The 15,921-nt window shown below is 41.5% G+C and overlaps 1 protein-coding gene across 6 annotated transcripts in view; it reads left to right on the forward strand.

Annotated features, from left to right (window-relative positions):
• MTFR1 (mitochondrial fission regulator 1) overlaps positions 1 to 12,732 on the forward strand; it is a 23,395-nt gene extending 10,663 nt beyond the window's left edge. For 4 of the 6 annotated variants that reach the window (XM_021386757.1, XM_021386752.1, XM_021386754.1 and 1 more), the window contains exons 4-8: positions 3,757 to 3,875; positions 7,130 to 7,371; positions 9,230 to 9,482; positions 9,648 to 9,816; positions 12,187 to 12,721. In XM_021386757.1, coding sequence (XP_021242432.1) covers positions 3,757 to 3,875; positions 7,130 to 7,371; positions 9,230 to 9,482; positions 9,648 to 9,816; positions 12,187 to 12,246 — 843 coding nt within the window. In that variant the 3' untranslated portion in view covers positions 12,247 to 12,721. Of the gene's footprint in view, positions 1 to 3,756; positions 3,876 to 7,129; positions 7,372 to 9,229; positions 9,483 to 9,647; positions 9,817 to 12,186 lie in introns of all 6 variants that reach the window. The other 2 variants (XM_021386756.1, XM_021386755.1) reach the window with 1 other exon arrangement.

Below are 15,921 nucleotides of genomic sequence, written 5' to 3' on the forward strand. Positions count from 1 at the left end.
TCTGCAAACTTACTGAGGGTGCTCTCAATGCCCTCATCCAGGTCATTAATAAAGATATTGAAGTATTTGAATTTAGAGTAGAAAAATGAAATAGTTCAGATTACCACAAAAGCCTTTTTGTTGTGATAGTAAATACCATGCTAACATTTTTGCTCTCTTAAATACTTGGGGGCCAAGTATCTCCTGTCACTGGTGGCTTCATGAAACTTAAAATAAACGTATACATTGCTAGAGAGGGAATTGTGCAAGTGGGAAAGGCAACAAAGTGGCATGCTGAATTTGAACTTCAAGGCCTATCATTAATAGTGATCGTGCCAGCAGTACAGTTGTGTGTGCATCAGATTTGAAAACAGAAGTCCTCCTGTGTTGTGTCCGATTTGCCCTTCTGTAAAAGCTATATAAGGGAAGATAATGTTGTTTGTAAAAAAAAACAAAACAAAACAAAAAAAACCAGCCAAATAATGCCTTCTTGCAATACAGTACATAGAAGAAGACATTTCTGGTTTTTTTGTACTTGCAGAGAGCTGTAAGATACATCTGGGGAGTTTTTTTCAGGATACTTTCAGTGTTAAAATGAAAAGATATGAACAGTTAGCTTTGCTTTGATTTTATCCACTCTGAGTATAGACGTTCATCTTCTGTAAGATGTACTTCTGTTTTTAGGAACCTTTCCTTACCATTGCCATAGTTGATTGAATTTGAAATATTACAAAATGGAGCCTTTGTGCACAATGAAGTTTATATGGTTTATGCAAGCTTTTTAAAATATATTTTAGAACTAATTATAACTATTTAAATGTATAAACTGGTGAACACGTAACAGTGTGATGCTAACACCTGTCTTTGTCTTTAGCTCAGCGTTACGGTTCTATAGTGAAGTTCAGTACCACTCTTCATCACTTTTTTGCTGTTGCAACTGAGGCTTTCCTATAGCTGTCTCTTCCTTTCTCTTTCTCACCAGCTTTAGCTATATTATGAGAGGACCATGCCCTGAACCTTGCTGTAAGTCATTTTATTCAAAAACCAAAGCGAACCATGCTTGCCTCATTTAGGGGTGCATGCGTACCACCAGTGTTTCTAACTTTATGTAAGAGCAATAAACATTCTACAGGCTTTCATTTCCTTCATGATAAATGGATAAGGGATATTGAAAGAACATCTCTGTGTTCATTCCTTTCTCCTTGCATGCTTGAGGTGTGTGACTGTTGTAGTACTTGTCTCTGTGGACCTTGTCGTAGTCAGCATTTATTGCTAAGTGCAGCCCATGCGTTCAGTAAGCAGTGGCAGAACTTAATTATATATGGCACGAACAAATGAAGGTGGTTCGTAAGGCTGCTCTGTATGTCGTGTTCTACATTGATCTGTGGTCTTCAGGAGAAAAAAAGTTAAATGTCAGTATAGCTGAGGTAGATTCAAACAAACCGACAAATACATGGAAGACAGGAGCCTTCCTCCTCCAGTGTTATCAATCCAGTGTCCTCCAGATACAACATCTCTGTTCCAGTCCCATGCTTCTCCTGTTTGTCTGATATACAGATTATAACTGAATGCATGCCTCCTAAGGAATTGATGTGAACGTAGCAAACATCAGCACTAATATGAAAAATCAGAGCAAGCTTGTCCTGAAGAAGTATTTCCAAATGTGTAGTGCACAAGTCTATTAGTAATCTGAAATTTGAGGTTTTTGTTCTTTCTTAAATGTGTGAAACTATTTGTTCTACTTTCCACTTCTTGGAGCCAACAAGAAGTAGGAATCCTGCTTTGACACCATGTAAAAACAGTTCAGTGTGTATTTTTCTTTCTTCAGAAGTTCTTGGTCCACGTGCACACATGTATATGTGAAGCACACACACAGACACACACTGAAAGAGGAAAAGAGTCTGTGAAGACAAAATTCAGGGAAACAGCTAAGTATTACCCAGAGAAAGATGAGCAAACTAATTTTGCTCCTTCATCCAATTCCTGCAATCCAGTGTTTAGTAGAATTGGGCCTCTGTTTTCAGCTGTCATTCCTCCACTTCAGGTGTTGGTGGAGCAGTTGTCCAAATGTTTCCAAAGAAAAAAAAATCCAAGGAAACTTCAAACAATGAAAATCCTAGCGTGCAATAGAGTGTGCTCCAGCCTGTTCTAAAGAGAGGCAGACTGTGATGGTATTAGGCACAACTGTTAATGTGATAACATATTACCATCTGTGCTGACGCTACCTGGAAAAAACCCTGTTGTTTCCAAATGATCGGGTAATGCCAGTATATGCTCCTGGGAGCTGTGATAAAGGCTCACACACAAGTTGCAGGAGTAGTCATCTTCACCTCATAATCTCAATTTCCAAAGCTGTTTGTAACAACTCCTAGGGGAAGAAAAAAGGTAACAACAAAAGCAGAACTGTATTTCTGGAACCTGCGTAACAAAGGCTACAGCTAAAATATGTGTGCATGTTCTTCATAAATGGTTTTCCCTAATCAGGATTACAGTCCTACTGTGCCAGGTCTGCATTAATTTAAGATAGTGCTAGCATTTCATAGTTACTGCTACATTATAGTTTCTTCTTACAGGGGTGAGTTGCCTTTAAGTGCTAGCAGGATGAATCAAGGCAATACTTAGGGGACTATTATGTGATACCAACATCTTTGTCAGTATTAGTAGCTTCTCTGCCACTATCAGCACCAGGTAACACTTAAACACCTACAACACTTCACATGCATATTTGCCATGTGGATTATATGGAACATATGCAAAAGAGGTGGCATAGTCACACTGGAAATAAATAACTAAAGACAGCAAACGGAGCAGGAGAAATTTCTGAAAGATATTTCAGTAGCTTTTATTTGCTAAGGTGCAGAGACCAGGCTGTATTCAGTCACTGGACTGGGTACACATGCCCTTGTTTAGCCTGGGGAAGCAGCCGATATTTCAAAGCAGATTTGAAACCATTTTGTATAGTTGTGGTTATGGTGCATATAGTGATGGCCCAAACAATTTGTCAGATTTCCTTTTGGGTCGCTTAACTGTAAATTGAAGAAATGTTCCAGTCTCTTAAGCCTTGTTCACCTTTGGCTTCAGAAAGCTATAAAGCTAGCAGCAAAAGTGTGCTGCAACGCAGTCTATTTATTTGGCATACTGTAAATGAGATTTTTAGTAAATAGTTCATTCGTTCCATTATGGTTGTGTCATAGCTGTCATTGAAAGTCCTCATGATGATGGAGCTAGTAGAAGTACTTTTTTCTTTTTCCCTGTGTGACATACGTGGTTTAAGGCTCATACAGAAATTCTGGAAGTTATAGAGGAAGGGAAACGCACCACAGCAATTTCTCTTTCACAATAATACTAAGTTGGTGTAAAAGATTAATAGGAGGAGTAATGATTTTCTTTTTTAACTGCTGGTCATGAATATCATTAAAACATTATTTGAGTTATTACAGCAAAGTAATTCAGAGTGCTGATGCTTGTTTGACATTAAGGTAACAATTTGCTTTGGACTTCCAGTGTTGAGTGTCACGTAGCAGTACATGTAGCTAGTCATGAATCTCAAAAAACAATATAATTTCTGTAAAATATTCGGGAGACTAGATTTAATGGTGTGTTAGGTTCTAGACCAAGCTCAGGACAGTAGCAACTGTACTGAGTCCATTTGATGTGTTTTGTGCATGTATGTGCTAATAGTTACATGCAGCCTCACTAAAAGTATTGAGTAAAACAACTGTGAAATAGGCTGGGAATAATGTTTCTAAAACTTTCAATCTTGTCTTTGAAATTTAGCTTACTTCTCATGCCACAGAAGGAAATCATCCTCACCAATTCAGAGAAGATGCAGTGGCTTCCTTTGCAGATGTGGGATGGGTTGCTCAAGAGGAAGGTGAAGTTTCTACAAGGCTCAGGTATGCACTTGCATTTTCTCCTTGAAGTTATAAGCTGAGCAAAAAACTAAGTTCTCTCAATGAGAATATACTTGCATTACAATTAATGCAGAGCACTTCTGGGCTGGGAGATAGAAATGGTAGGAATTGGAAAAGAATAAGTAGAGATTAGAGTAACAGGATTATGAACGAAGGGCTGGTTTGAGAACACGAAGGAGTTTGGCCTCGTTCAAAGAAGACTGTAGGTTTTATTAACTTATTTATTGCAGAGATAAGCTTCACATTACCTTGTTTCCACAAAAATGTCTACTGTGGTATGGCACAATTGCTTGCATTGATTCTTCTGCAGTTCTCCAGAGGTTTCATTAGTGCGGGGCAAGGTATTGTAAGACTTCTTGACTAACAGCAATGATCATCATGACAGTCTGGTAATTGTCACATCATTTTTCCCCTTTCTGGTTAGGGCTTTGCATTCTGTAGCAGGTACTTTAAAAATTACAACTTATATTTTGTCTTCATCTTTATAATGACGACTGGCAGGGAAATGTGTGAGTACCTGTGTCCAGACTTACAGCATAGATACTTCTGTGTTGCACACGGAGTACTACATAGCACTGTAGCTGTATGAAACAGACTGGCCAAAGTGATGAAGTTCTGTACTCTAGCCTACCCAAGTTACTGCTCACGCCAGCCTGAAACAGAGGCACAGTTCTGTAGTGCAGGGAAGGTTTTTGTGCTGACCAGCCTTCTAGAAAAAAGCATAGATAGTTGGCTTCAGAGATTACTGGAGGATACGATTCTCTTTTTGAAACCACAAAATATGTAGGTTGGTAACAACCTAGATGCCCTCCAACAGAGCTTGCCACAGTGAAACTTTACATGACATTCTGGTACTGCAGTGTTAATTTCACAAACTCATGGGGGAGTCACAGAAATCAAAATTTGTTTGGGAAGCACTGTTTGTAAAGTGTCTTTGATACAAGAAAAATTAACCAACCAATACTACTTTTATTTGCATGGAAGTGTTTTGTTTAAGGATCTAACTGAAAAGCTGTTAAGTCTAATGGAGGCAACAGGGAAGATTTTTGTTGCTTCAAAGAACCTGTTATTGAAATTGTAGGAGTGGTGTGCTGCTGAAATGCCTGCATGCAAAGGAAGGGAGGGGTGGGACGGGTAGATATGAGATCAGACTGAAAGAATCCTCTAGGTAAGTAGTGACCTTAAGGCAATGTAAGCTTCTAATGAAACACTGCAGGTGAGTTACTTACCAAACAAGAACATTTCAGTGTGCACTGTTCATTACACCTGTGCATGATGCTGCGTAGTGCAGCGTACATTGGGTGTTTTCCAGACGTTTGAAATTCCATTTCAAAGAGATCCCATAGGTATTACTGATAAATATATTTTCACTCTAATTCAGTAAATAGCCTTGCAGGCGATCTTTTATGTGAATGTAGTTCTATAAATGAAGCAACTAAATGACAAGTCATGTTTCTCCTACCCCTAATCAGAGCAGTAGTGGCAACTCAGGCATAATATTCTTCCACAGCATTAAAATCCAATGAGGAAATTTGCTTAAAATGCTACTACTGCTCTGAGCCAAAGATACTCTTTGCTGTTCAGCTGTTCTGGTCCTTTGAAGAGTTTGTAGAAGGTGCATTTTAAAGAGTGGAATGACTGTTGGCCTCTCATTCATTGGAGAACGCAGGGAGCTGGTTCCTATAGGAAGCATCCTATGCTTTTCTCAATTTTAGTTGCTGTCTGTTTCCATATAAATAATACTACCTGAATTTTAAAATCCTTGGTAAAGTTCAGTTGTGCTTAATCAAATTTTTCAAGCTGTGCTGGTCACAGATCCATGGAATGCTTGGGTTGGAAGAGTCCTTAAAGACCACCAAGTTCCAACTCCACTGCTGTGGGCATGGTTGCCACTCACTAGGGCAACAAAGCTGGCGAGGGGTCTGCAGCACAAGTCTTATTGAGCACTTGAGGGAACTGGGATTGTTCAGTCTGGAGAAGAGGAGACTCAAGGGAGACCTTATGGCTCTCTACAACCCCCTGAAAGGAGATAGTGGCTAGGTGGGGGTCGGCCTCTTCTCCCACGTAACAGTGATAGAATGAGAGGTAATGGCCTCAAGATGCACCCGGGGATGTTCAGGTTGGATATTAGGAAAAAAATCTTAGAAAGAGTGGACAAGCATTGGAGTGAGCAGGAGGGATGTGGCTTAGTGGGCATGGTGGTAAGGCGTTGACGGTTGGACTAGATGATCTTAGAGGTCTTTTCCAACCTTAATGGTTCTATCATTTTAGATCAAGTTGCTCAAAAGCCTCAACCAACCTGGCCTTAATCACCTCCATGGATGGAGCATCCACAGCTCCTCTGGATAATGTCTGATATTTTCTGTCAGTGTTGCGAAAGACTCAATTGTCTATCATCTAATTCTACAGTGTGGTGATCCGATTTATGATAACCCATTATCATTAATCTGTATCAGCTCTACTCAGGCTGTTTTAAAATGTTGCTGTCACCAAAGAATATAAACTGGTGGTGACTGCAGATGGTCAACAGTCTCTGTGTTTAACATAGCTTTCGCCTTCGTGGATAAAGGCAGCAGAGTTGAATGTTCTTTCTCTTTGTGAGGAGGAGAAGGGAAGCTCACAGACTCTTTTAAATTATACGAAGCTTTATTTCTTTATAGTTTTATTTATTGTTAGAAACCTTGACATAAGATCCCTTCCTGTTGATTGATAAGCAGTATCAAGTTCCATATGCTCCATTCTCCCAGCGCTGGTAAAATGGAGGGCAGAAACAGTACAAAAGTTCAGAAGTTCAGAAACAACACAAAAATGTGCCACGGAACTAACAAACTCTTCCTCCTTCAAAGGAATCAGCTACAGATGACTATTTGCAGCGTATGGAAAAAAAATTTATTTTGTTTTTTTTGGACCAAAAAAAAATACAAATCTTAATTTCAACAACAAATAAAATAGGCGTGAGGCAGAGGAGCAGATTAGGGGCAGGAGGGAATTAATTCCTTTAGTCTGTGGAAATACTCCATACAAAGCTGGCTAGGTAGAAAGAGAAGAAACACCAGCCGGTGATAGAAACAGAAAGGATGTGAGGCTCTTATTTTCTTTAAGCTATATAATGTTTTGGTGGAAGTGATTGGTGTGAAGACGATATTAGTCAATCCTTCAACTTCTGTTCTTGGTTTGCTTTGGGTTTTACTGATCAGAAAGCCTTTAAAGAAGAATTTTTGGTGTTTTTGTTGCAGGTCCGAAGTCTGGTCAAAAACGGTCCCGCCCCTTTCAGGTGAGCTACATCAGCCTGGAAATGCCCTGGGCGGACAGGACTCCGTACCAAACCTGTTACACAAAGAGCCCACTCCTAGGAACACGGTAATCGCAAATGAAGAAGCTCTGCAGAAGATCAGCGCTCTGGAAAATGAACTAGCCACTTTAAGAGCACAAATAGCCAAAATTGTCATCTTGCAAGAGCAACAGAATCTGACAGCAGGTATTAGATCTACTGTACTCTTAGCGCAAATTACTTAATGGATTGTCCTCTTTATATTCAGTACAGCATTAAGTCATTTTTGTGAGATACTGTGACCACTGAACACTTATCCATACTGCTTTGGTTAGTTTCGTAGGTGGACGAGGGATACAGAGTATTTCTTGAAGACAAGAGACCTGTCGGATTTTTTGTATTTTCTCGTACTCCAGCAGTTCTGATGTTTCATAGAATCATAGACTGGTTTGGGTTGGAAGGGATCTTTAAGATCTTCTAGTTCCAACCCCCCTGCTATAGGCAGGGACACCTCCCTCTAGACCAGGCTGCTCAGAGCCCCATCGAGCCTGGCCTTGAATGCTTCCAGGGAGGGGGCATTTCTGTGAAAGCTTGCCAGAATTCTGAATCCACAGCTAAGCAAAGAAGCATTAGCAGCTTTCAGAGCACAGCTAATGATAAACAGCTGGGATTTAACCAAGTTAAATAACTGCTAACACCTAAATCTTCCTACCCAGAGATAGGCCATCGCGTATCATGGTGTGGTTTTATAAGAGGCTAATTGTGCTTCTGGAAGATGTAGTATGTATCTGAAGCTTATGAAATAAACAGTAGAAAAGGAGATTGTTTTCTGGGATCAGACACGTTGTTCATATGGAACCAGAAGCCATTTGCTGTAGTACGCACCGTAACTTTTCCTTCTTTCCCTCACAACTAACTGCCACTATCCATCCAGTTGAGTCTCCAATCTGCAAAGGTTAGTGGGAGAGAGAGCCATTGCCAATTGCAGATAACAGCCTTTCAGTTTTCACTGATTCCTACCAAGCACTTTGTTTTGCCTGTGTTCCTGCTATTATTTAGTTTTTGTCTGTGAACTGATAGCTGTTACTTACTTTATTTTTCCTAAACTGTTCAAATACAAAATGGTGAAACAGTTTTAAAGGTTACTTTGTTTCATTCTTGAATTGTAGTTAGTTATTTGAGAAATCCCACAGTAATTTAGTTTTCCTCATTTTCCCTTTTCCTTTATGTATTAGGAAACCTAAATTTCGATGATGACTTTATCATCTTTACCTCCCTCTTCTGGTCGAATATGGTAACAACAATTGTGTGTGAATGCACTGAGACAGAATAGATTCCTGTATTATCTCTGTACGTATTCACACACTGGCTACTGTAGGCCTCAAAACTCTGACTTAGTCTGCTTTCAGCGATTTCTTTAAAGGTGCATTTGAGCAGAGGTTTCTTCATGTATTGGTCATTTCTACTATTGTAACTTTTTTTTTTAACCTAATGAGCAGAGGAAATATCAAATCGAGGTAGCCCTGAGAATTTCTTTTCAGACATGATCAGCTGTCCTAAAAAAAAAAAAACCCTAACCTCAAAGAGCTGGAATTTAAGCTTGAATTTAAGCACTATTTAAGCTCGGTAATTTACATTTTAAAGTCTCGTATGGTAATTCCTGATGATAAACTGGAAGAGTCATTACTCACATGCAGACCACAGGGGAGTTGGACTGGATGACCATTGAAGGTCCCTTCCAAATCAAACGATTCTGTAACGTCCAGCTCAGGACTTGCCTCTCAGAAGAGAGTGAAATACTGACAACGTTAAAAGCAGGATTTAATTTGAAAGACGTGGTGACATCCATCCCAGTGCACTAAAAACATGCATTTTGAACTGGAAATTCGAGGAAGGATTTTGATGTGGCTTTTCAGTGATGTCAACTTAAGAAGTTACGCAATAATCTAAAGAAGGCGGAGAGGAAACAGTTGAAGCTATTTCAATCATATTCTTATCTGAGTATTTGTGAGGTGTAAAGGGTATTTACAAGGAAACTGACGTGGAACACGTGTTTTATTTGTAGTTGGGCTGAGTCCGGTTCCCCCAGCTGCTGTCCCTGGTGTGCCACCGCCACTGCCGCCGCCTCCCCCTCCACCGCTCCCTCCCCCAGCTCTGCAGCAAAGTGTGTCTGCCATTGAGCTCATCAAAGAACGGAAAAACAGAAAAACAAACTCTGGCCGGATTCCAACGGAAAATGGGCCAAAGAAGCCTGAAATACCAAACATGCTAGAAATCCTCAAAGACATGAACAGTGTGAAACTACGCTCGGTGAAAAAGTAAGACGTTTATTTACATTTACTAACTTTTGCTTTGCTTTTCTGACTCAGAACTATTTTAGCTTGAGAGAGATGACAGTAGAACATCTGACAAACAAGAGTGCAAAAGGATTCACGACTTCTAAATCTTTGGGCTACGCTGAGGTTTCTCATTTACTTTTCTAGATCGCCGGGAGATACAAAACCGAAAGTAGCCGACCCCTCAGATCCTGCAGCTTTAATAGCAGAAGCACTCAAAAAGAAGTTTGCTTATCGATACCGAAGGGATAGCCAAGGTGAAACTGAAAAAGTAATTCCCAAGTCTGAAACAAAAACAAAGAGTGAAGTAGTGCTGGTAAGTATCGTGGTTCTGATTGCTTGGACAAATTATCATTCGATAATTTCCTGGTAAGCCAAAGCACATCTTTCTGCCAGCAGATACAAATACCAAGGAATTAACATACCTATCCACAAAACCTCACGAAGTACTGCTGATACATTAGGATTTGTGGCAGTCACATTTTGTTGTTGGTATCAGTACACAAGATTGTGTACTGGTTTGGCTCGAGATTTAAAAATCCCTTCTGAAGTTTTCTTCTTTTAAACAAGAATCTCTCCAGTTGCGATGAAAACATGGGACCGCAAAAACTGGATTCCTGTGGGCTCATAGCAGAAACAAATCTGAACTGTATTTGCCTGTTACTACCAACTTCAACCACTCAGGTAGTGCACGTGCCATTTTGAAGCCAGGTCCTGAAGGGACCTCCTAGGAATGTAGAAATGGAGAATGGAGAAAACAAACTCTTGAGAACGCCTGCTAGGTCACATAGGGAGATTCTTCTAATAATTGGTATAAGTGAGTTAAAAAATTTTAGTTGTTTTTGGTTTTTTTACAGCATGGGGGCATTAAAATGAGATTATTCTTAGTGCAAGTGAATGGCTTCTAGTGTATTTCAGATTGATTTGAAATTCAAGGGGTTTTTTTGAGCAGTGGATATTCAGGATGTGAGTTTCTAGCACTATACATTTACTTACAAAACAAGATAATATAGATCAGTGATGTTAGTAAACAGCCCTTGAAACTTTGTGCTACAGAATCAGAACAGAAAAGTGTAGAACTCCAAAACCTAAAGCAATGTAATCAAAAGGGTTAGCTGTACTCTGAATTAGTATGAGAAAAGTAAGACTTCCAAGCCACGAGTCTCAGGACTTGTAAGCACTTCAGCTCATTGATGCTGACTGACTGACTTGCCTTCTGCCTTAGGCCTTTCAGGGCAGTAATTTTGGGGCTGTTCTTCACAACTTCAGGCCTATATGTTTGTTTCCTCCACATCAATCACTTGTTTCATAGAATCATAGAATTGCTCAGGTTGGAAAAGACCTTCAAGATCATCAAGTCCAACCACAACCTAACCATACTGCCCTAAATCTAACAACCCACTGCTAAATCATGTCCCTAAGCACCACATCCAAACGGTTTTTAAACACATTCAGGGATGGTGACTCAACCACCTCCCTGGGGAGCCTGTTCCAGTGCTTAACAACCCTTTCTGTAAAGAACTTTTTCCTGATATCCAACCTAAACCTTCCCTGGCGCAACTTGAGGCCATTTCCCCTTGTCCTGTCACCTGTCACCAGTGAGAAGAGACCAACCCCGCTCTCACTGCAATCACTTTCAGGTATTTGAAGAGAGCAATGAGGTCTCCCCTCAGCCTCCTCTTCCCCAGACTAAACAGCCCCAGTTCCTTTAGTCTCTCCTCATAGGGCATATTCTTCAAGCCCTTCACCAGCCTTGTTGCCCTTCTTTGGACCTGCTCCAGCACCTCCATGTCCTTTCTGTACTGAGGTGCCCAAAACTGAACACAGTACTCGAGGTGGGGCCTCACCAATGCCGAGTACAGGGGCAGGATGACTTCCCTAGTCCTGCTCACCGCACCATTCCTGACACAAGCCAGGATGCCATTGGCCTTCTTGGCCACCTGGGCACACTGCTGGCTCATATTCAGCCGACTGTCCATCAGCACACCAAGGTCCCTTTCCGTCAGGCAGCTTTCCAGCCACTCCTCCCCCAGCCTGTAGGATTGCCTGGGGTTGTTGTCCAGCAGAGGCTTTAAGATATAAAGGCTGCGAGTTGGCAACATTTTATTTGGATGTGGGTTTTTCTGTGACTCCCATTTTAAAATTTGAAGTCCATCTTTTGAGACAAAGGAACATCACATCCTCAAAAAAATAAGGAAAGTGAAGGTTTTCATTTATTAAGTGAGAAAATGTTGATGCTTAATGACCTGTCAAACATCCGTCTCAGTTATTTATTGGTCTAGCAACTTCTTTGGTAGACCAGACCTCATATGCTTTACAAGGGCTTGCACAAAGCTGCAGAACAAAGTAAGAGCAGTAATAATGTTAAGAAAGTCCTGCTGGAGCACTTGATTGTCCGCTTCTGAAGGTAACTGCTTCGATCTCTGTATTCTGCTGTGACAGTGAAGTATCTCTCTGAGAGCTTCTCCAGCAGATGGTGCCTCAGCTGAGTGATTTCAGCCACCACTGACGCGTTTCCCTTTGCTTTGCGGCTACAAAACGGTTAGATCCACATGCAGAGGAGCAACTTGATAAAGGAAATTACCACTGCCCAGGTCTTAGTTCCACACAGAGCTCGGATGGGTAATAGTTCAGCTGGGTCTCTGCTGAAAGCCATCTCTGAGTGCGTTTCTGGTTTTCTTCTCAGTTTGGACCGCACATGCTGAAGTCCACAGGAAAAATGAAGACTTTAATTGAAAAATCTTAATGTATTGAGATCACTGCGTGAAAGACTGTCGAGCTGTTTCGTCTGAAGTCTCCTATGCTGCAAATAGCATTAGTACCGAGTGGTCTTACACAATGCAGAAGAAAGCTGATGTGAAACACGGAACTGTGGAACTAAACATGAAGTTTGAGGTGCGTGTTTGCATGTGATTTACCACAAGGAATAAATTCGACCTTAAACTCAGGTATCAATTTTGTATTCAGACGTGGCTTTCTATGTAGACTTACATGATGGTTTTTGTTCAGTAACACTATGTTATCTCTACAACATTCCTTGTGTATAATTGACCGCCTTAAAACATTGTGTACATGTTAAGAATGACAGGGATGCACCCTTAAGTTAATCACTCATTTGAGCTCTAATGGTAACTTGCACTACAATGTTGAGTTTCATACTGACTTTTTCTACATCAGTGTTTCTTTTAAACTTAATTTTAGCAAATTTTTAGCCCCCCCCCGAAAAAAAAAACAAGTACATTCTACTTCATTCTGAAACGAAGACAGAACTGAAATGTGCTGCAGAAGTCACCTTCTGGTGCAAGATTTTTACTAGCAGCACGTTGGGTTGGGGCTTTTTTCCCCTCACATGAGTTTGCAATGGTAAGAGAGCAATACTTGTATTCTGTTGTGGCCAACATACAGAGTGCTGTGCTGTGGGAGCCTCCGTGCTGGCGTCGCAGCAAATCTGAACTAAGCAGTAGGTAGCAGCAGAGTGAACCAATTAATGTCAGAGCACGTGTCAGCCCGCGCAGCAGTGGTGTAGATGCAAGCTGCCAAAAGTAGATTGCTCATCTCAGCGGTGCTAAGAGATGGCTACAGACACCTTTATATTCCCAGCTGTCTTTGAGTCCCTGGGCAGGCTTGGAGAGCTGTTGGGGATTGCACAAGCCCTCGTGGTCCTCTTTGTGGGAAGCCACAGCTGAATCTGTTGCACATAATGTGTTTTCAGGGGCAGTCCTTTGGGGATTCCCCGTAGCAGTTCTTTGCTGCTAGACCTGCACAGAGCTAGGTGGCTGACCAACCCTCGTGCCTCTGTCCACGGCTGTGGAGGGCCGAAGCTAGGACTAGAATTCAGACTGAAAAAAGCTGTTCAGCAGCCAGAGAGCTGTAAGTGCCACACGCCTAAGCAAAGCCAGGGTTTGCTCCGACTGCAGCTGGGCTCAGGAGAGCCACGCGTGGCTGTTCCACAGACTGCCTGGCTGCTTGAACAAGTACAAGTGCCTTTTAGAGCTGCTGTTTGCTAGGAAAAGAGCAACAGAGCACATCTGAAGTAAGAACAAGGGAAGGGCTCCTGGGAGCTTACTGGTGACGACCAAAGCTTTGCCGCTGCTTGTAACTGGGATGGAGATTGTACGATCAAGGAGGATGTTTTCTGGTTTGAAACTTGAAATGATGTCAATATGTACACAATATAAATTCTTTTCAAAACTCTCTGCCATCAGTTTTACTGATAGGCCATTAAATTTTCGTGTGCTTTTAAATGCCTCTACAACACTTCTTCGAAAGTTAATTTTGGGTTCCAAGTTTTGTATTTAATGCTCTACTGCCATTATATAAAATTAAAAGCATTTAAAATAAATACTGGGTATGTGATTTGTGATACTCTATACGATGTCAGCCTCAATCAAGTATAGTCCGTGTTCTATGACAGTGACTAAAAGTGCATTGGCAGCTTGCATCTCTGTGGGGCCAGGACTACTCCCCTTGCTGTGCAGGAGTAACAGCAGCATTAGTCCTAGAGTACCACAGTGCTGCTCAGGCAGAGGCAGGGAAGGAGGAGGTTGTGCCTCCCCCCAGGCTTACCCCGAAGCTTCTCATGCCCTCCTTGTACCTCGGAGGTTCCCAGCAGTCCCTCCATGTGCTGCTGGGGCACTCCTCTCCCCAGAGGCCACAGCTTCACAACAGCTGGCCCAGAAAGCCTCTGCTGAAGTCACACTTGTGAAAGCATTTCAGCCAGCTTCACTTGAACTCTCCCATTTGTGATAATATAACTTGGCTCGGTTAAATAATTCATTGTCTAAAACGTGAGAAAAATGCACATTAAAACCTCTCTGCTTCGCAGTGTTGATCTGAGGTGCAGGTATTCAGTACCCCAGAAATAGAGGAGCATGGCAAAGCCTTATTAGTGACATGAAGCTATGGTAACAGAAACGTCCTCCGTATGGAGAACAAAGCACAAAGCTGCCATCGATTAATTTACCTTTTGTATACCTTATTTTGCATCTTTCTATTTGAAGTCTTTCCATTCCGTGTGCCAGTGCCCACAGAAAACCTCCCAGGCAGCAGCACTCAAAGTGGGGACGCACGTTCACACTGCACTGACACCTGTGACATAGCCCACAGCCCGTGCCCTTCTCCCTCTGTCAGCACATGGGGTGGCTCAGCAGCAGATTTACAGATTAAAAGTAGTTAAAATGGGAAAGTGACACCCATCCCATAATGCGTTCCAAGACCCCCATGGGCTGTGAGCAGCTCTCAGTGGCTGTAACGCATCACAGATGCTCTCAGCACACACACAAAACAACTAAAGCTGCAGGAATGCTGACGTTCGGCGTAGATTTTTATTAGGAATTTCTAGACAGTACTTTCAAGAGAAGGGATTTTGTTTTTCATTTGGGTCCAGCGTCAGAGCTCCTACCTACGCAGTTCAATGGGATTAGAACCCGTCTTCCTCAATGCAGTGTGGGAGTTAAAAGCCACTCGTCGCGTTCGCTCCTTCCCCCTGCAGTCAGACGGCACAGGAAGCACGTTCACTCAGGCTCACAGCAAGTGGTTTCATTACAAATTTATTTCTTTAAACATGGCCACCTCGAGAATTACAGTATTACTTCAGGGAACGGGAAAGAATAACCGACAACTTAATCTTAGAAGGGAAACGAAGGGGTAAGTCAGAAGTTGTTCTTCATACAGTAAGAGGCCAAGCCAATAAATGCCGGAATCTGAGGACAATTTCCAAATCCAAAACTGGGCTTAGTGTACAGTGGAAGCCGACTGCAGCCTTCGCCACCTTTCCCTACTGCTGGACTCGCTCGTAACTTAAATGTACAGGAGCAGAACGCAAACAGATTTTTTTTTTATTAATTAAAAGTTACCAGCAACAGGCACATATTAAAATGAATACGGCAAAGCCTTACAAATGGCTTCACGCCGAAGCTCTCTCCCAGGAATGGCTGTTGCAACAAACTGTAAACAGAATCAATAAACAGTCTTTTACAAGAATAACAGGGAAATACAAATGAACTAAAAGAAAGCACCAGTTTCTCAAATCAGGTTACAGTTGTGCTTACTGTACTGAAAACGATGTCAAACGAATTACAAAAATGGAATGTCGTAAGTTTAAAATTAGTCCTTTAATTTTGTCCTAAAAAAACATTTTCTCCTTTTCCCATCAAACCCCATCAGCGGGCGCTGTTTCAGCAGAGGGAGGAACAGGTAAACAATGCACTTTTATTATTATTTTTTTTTTTTAAACTTTTTTCTTTTTTATTTTTTCTCCTCTTCAAATCAAAAACAAATTTGGTCACTTAGCTCTGTGCATAGTTTAAGGCATCTGTAGCAATTTGTTACAGTTTCCTCCCCGATGTGGCTGTTCATGAAATTGTCACATTCTAAAAGAATAAATTAAAAAAAATGGTGCCGTCCAAACCCTGCCCCAACC

The sequence above is a fragment of the Numida meleagris genome, chromosome 2 (assembly GCF_002078875.1).
Source record: "Numida meleagris isolate 19003 breed g44 Domestic line chromosome 2, NumMel1.0, whole genome shotgun sequence".
Lineage (NCBI taxonomy): Eukaryota > Metazoa > Chordata > Aves > Galliformes > Numididae > Numida > Numida meleagris.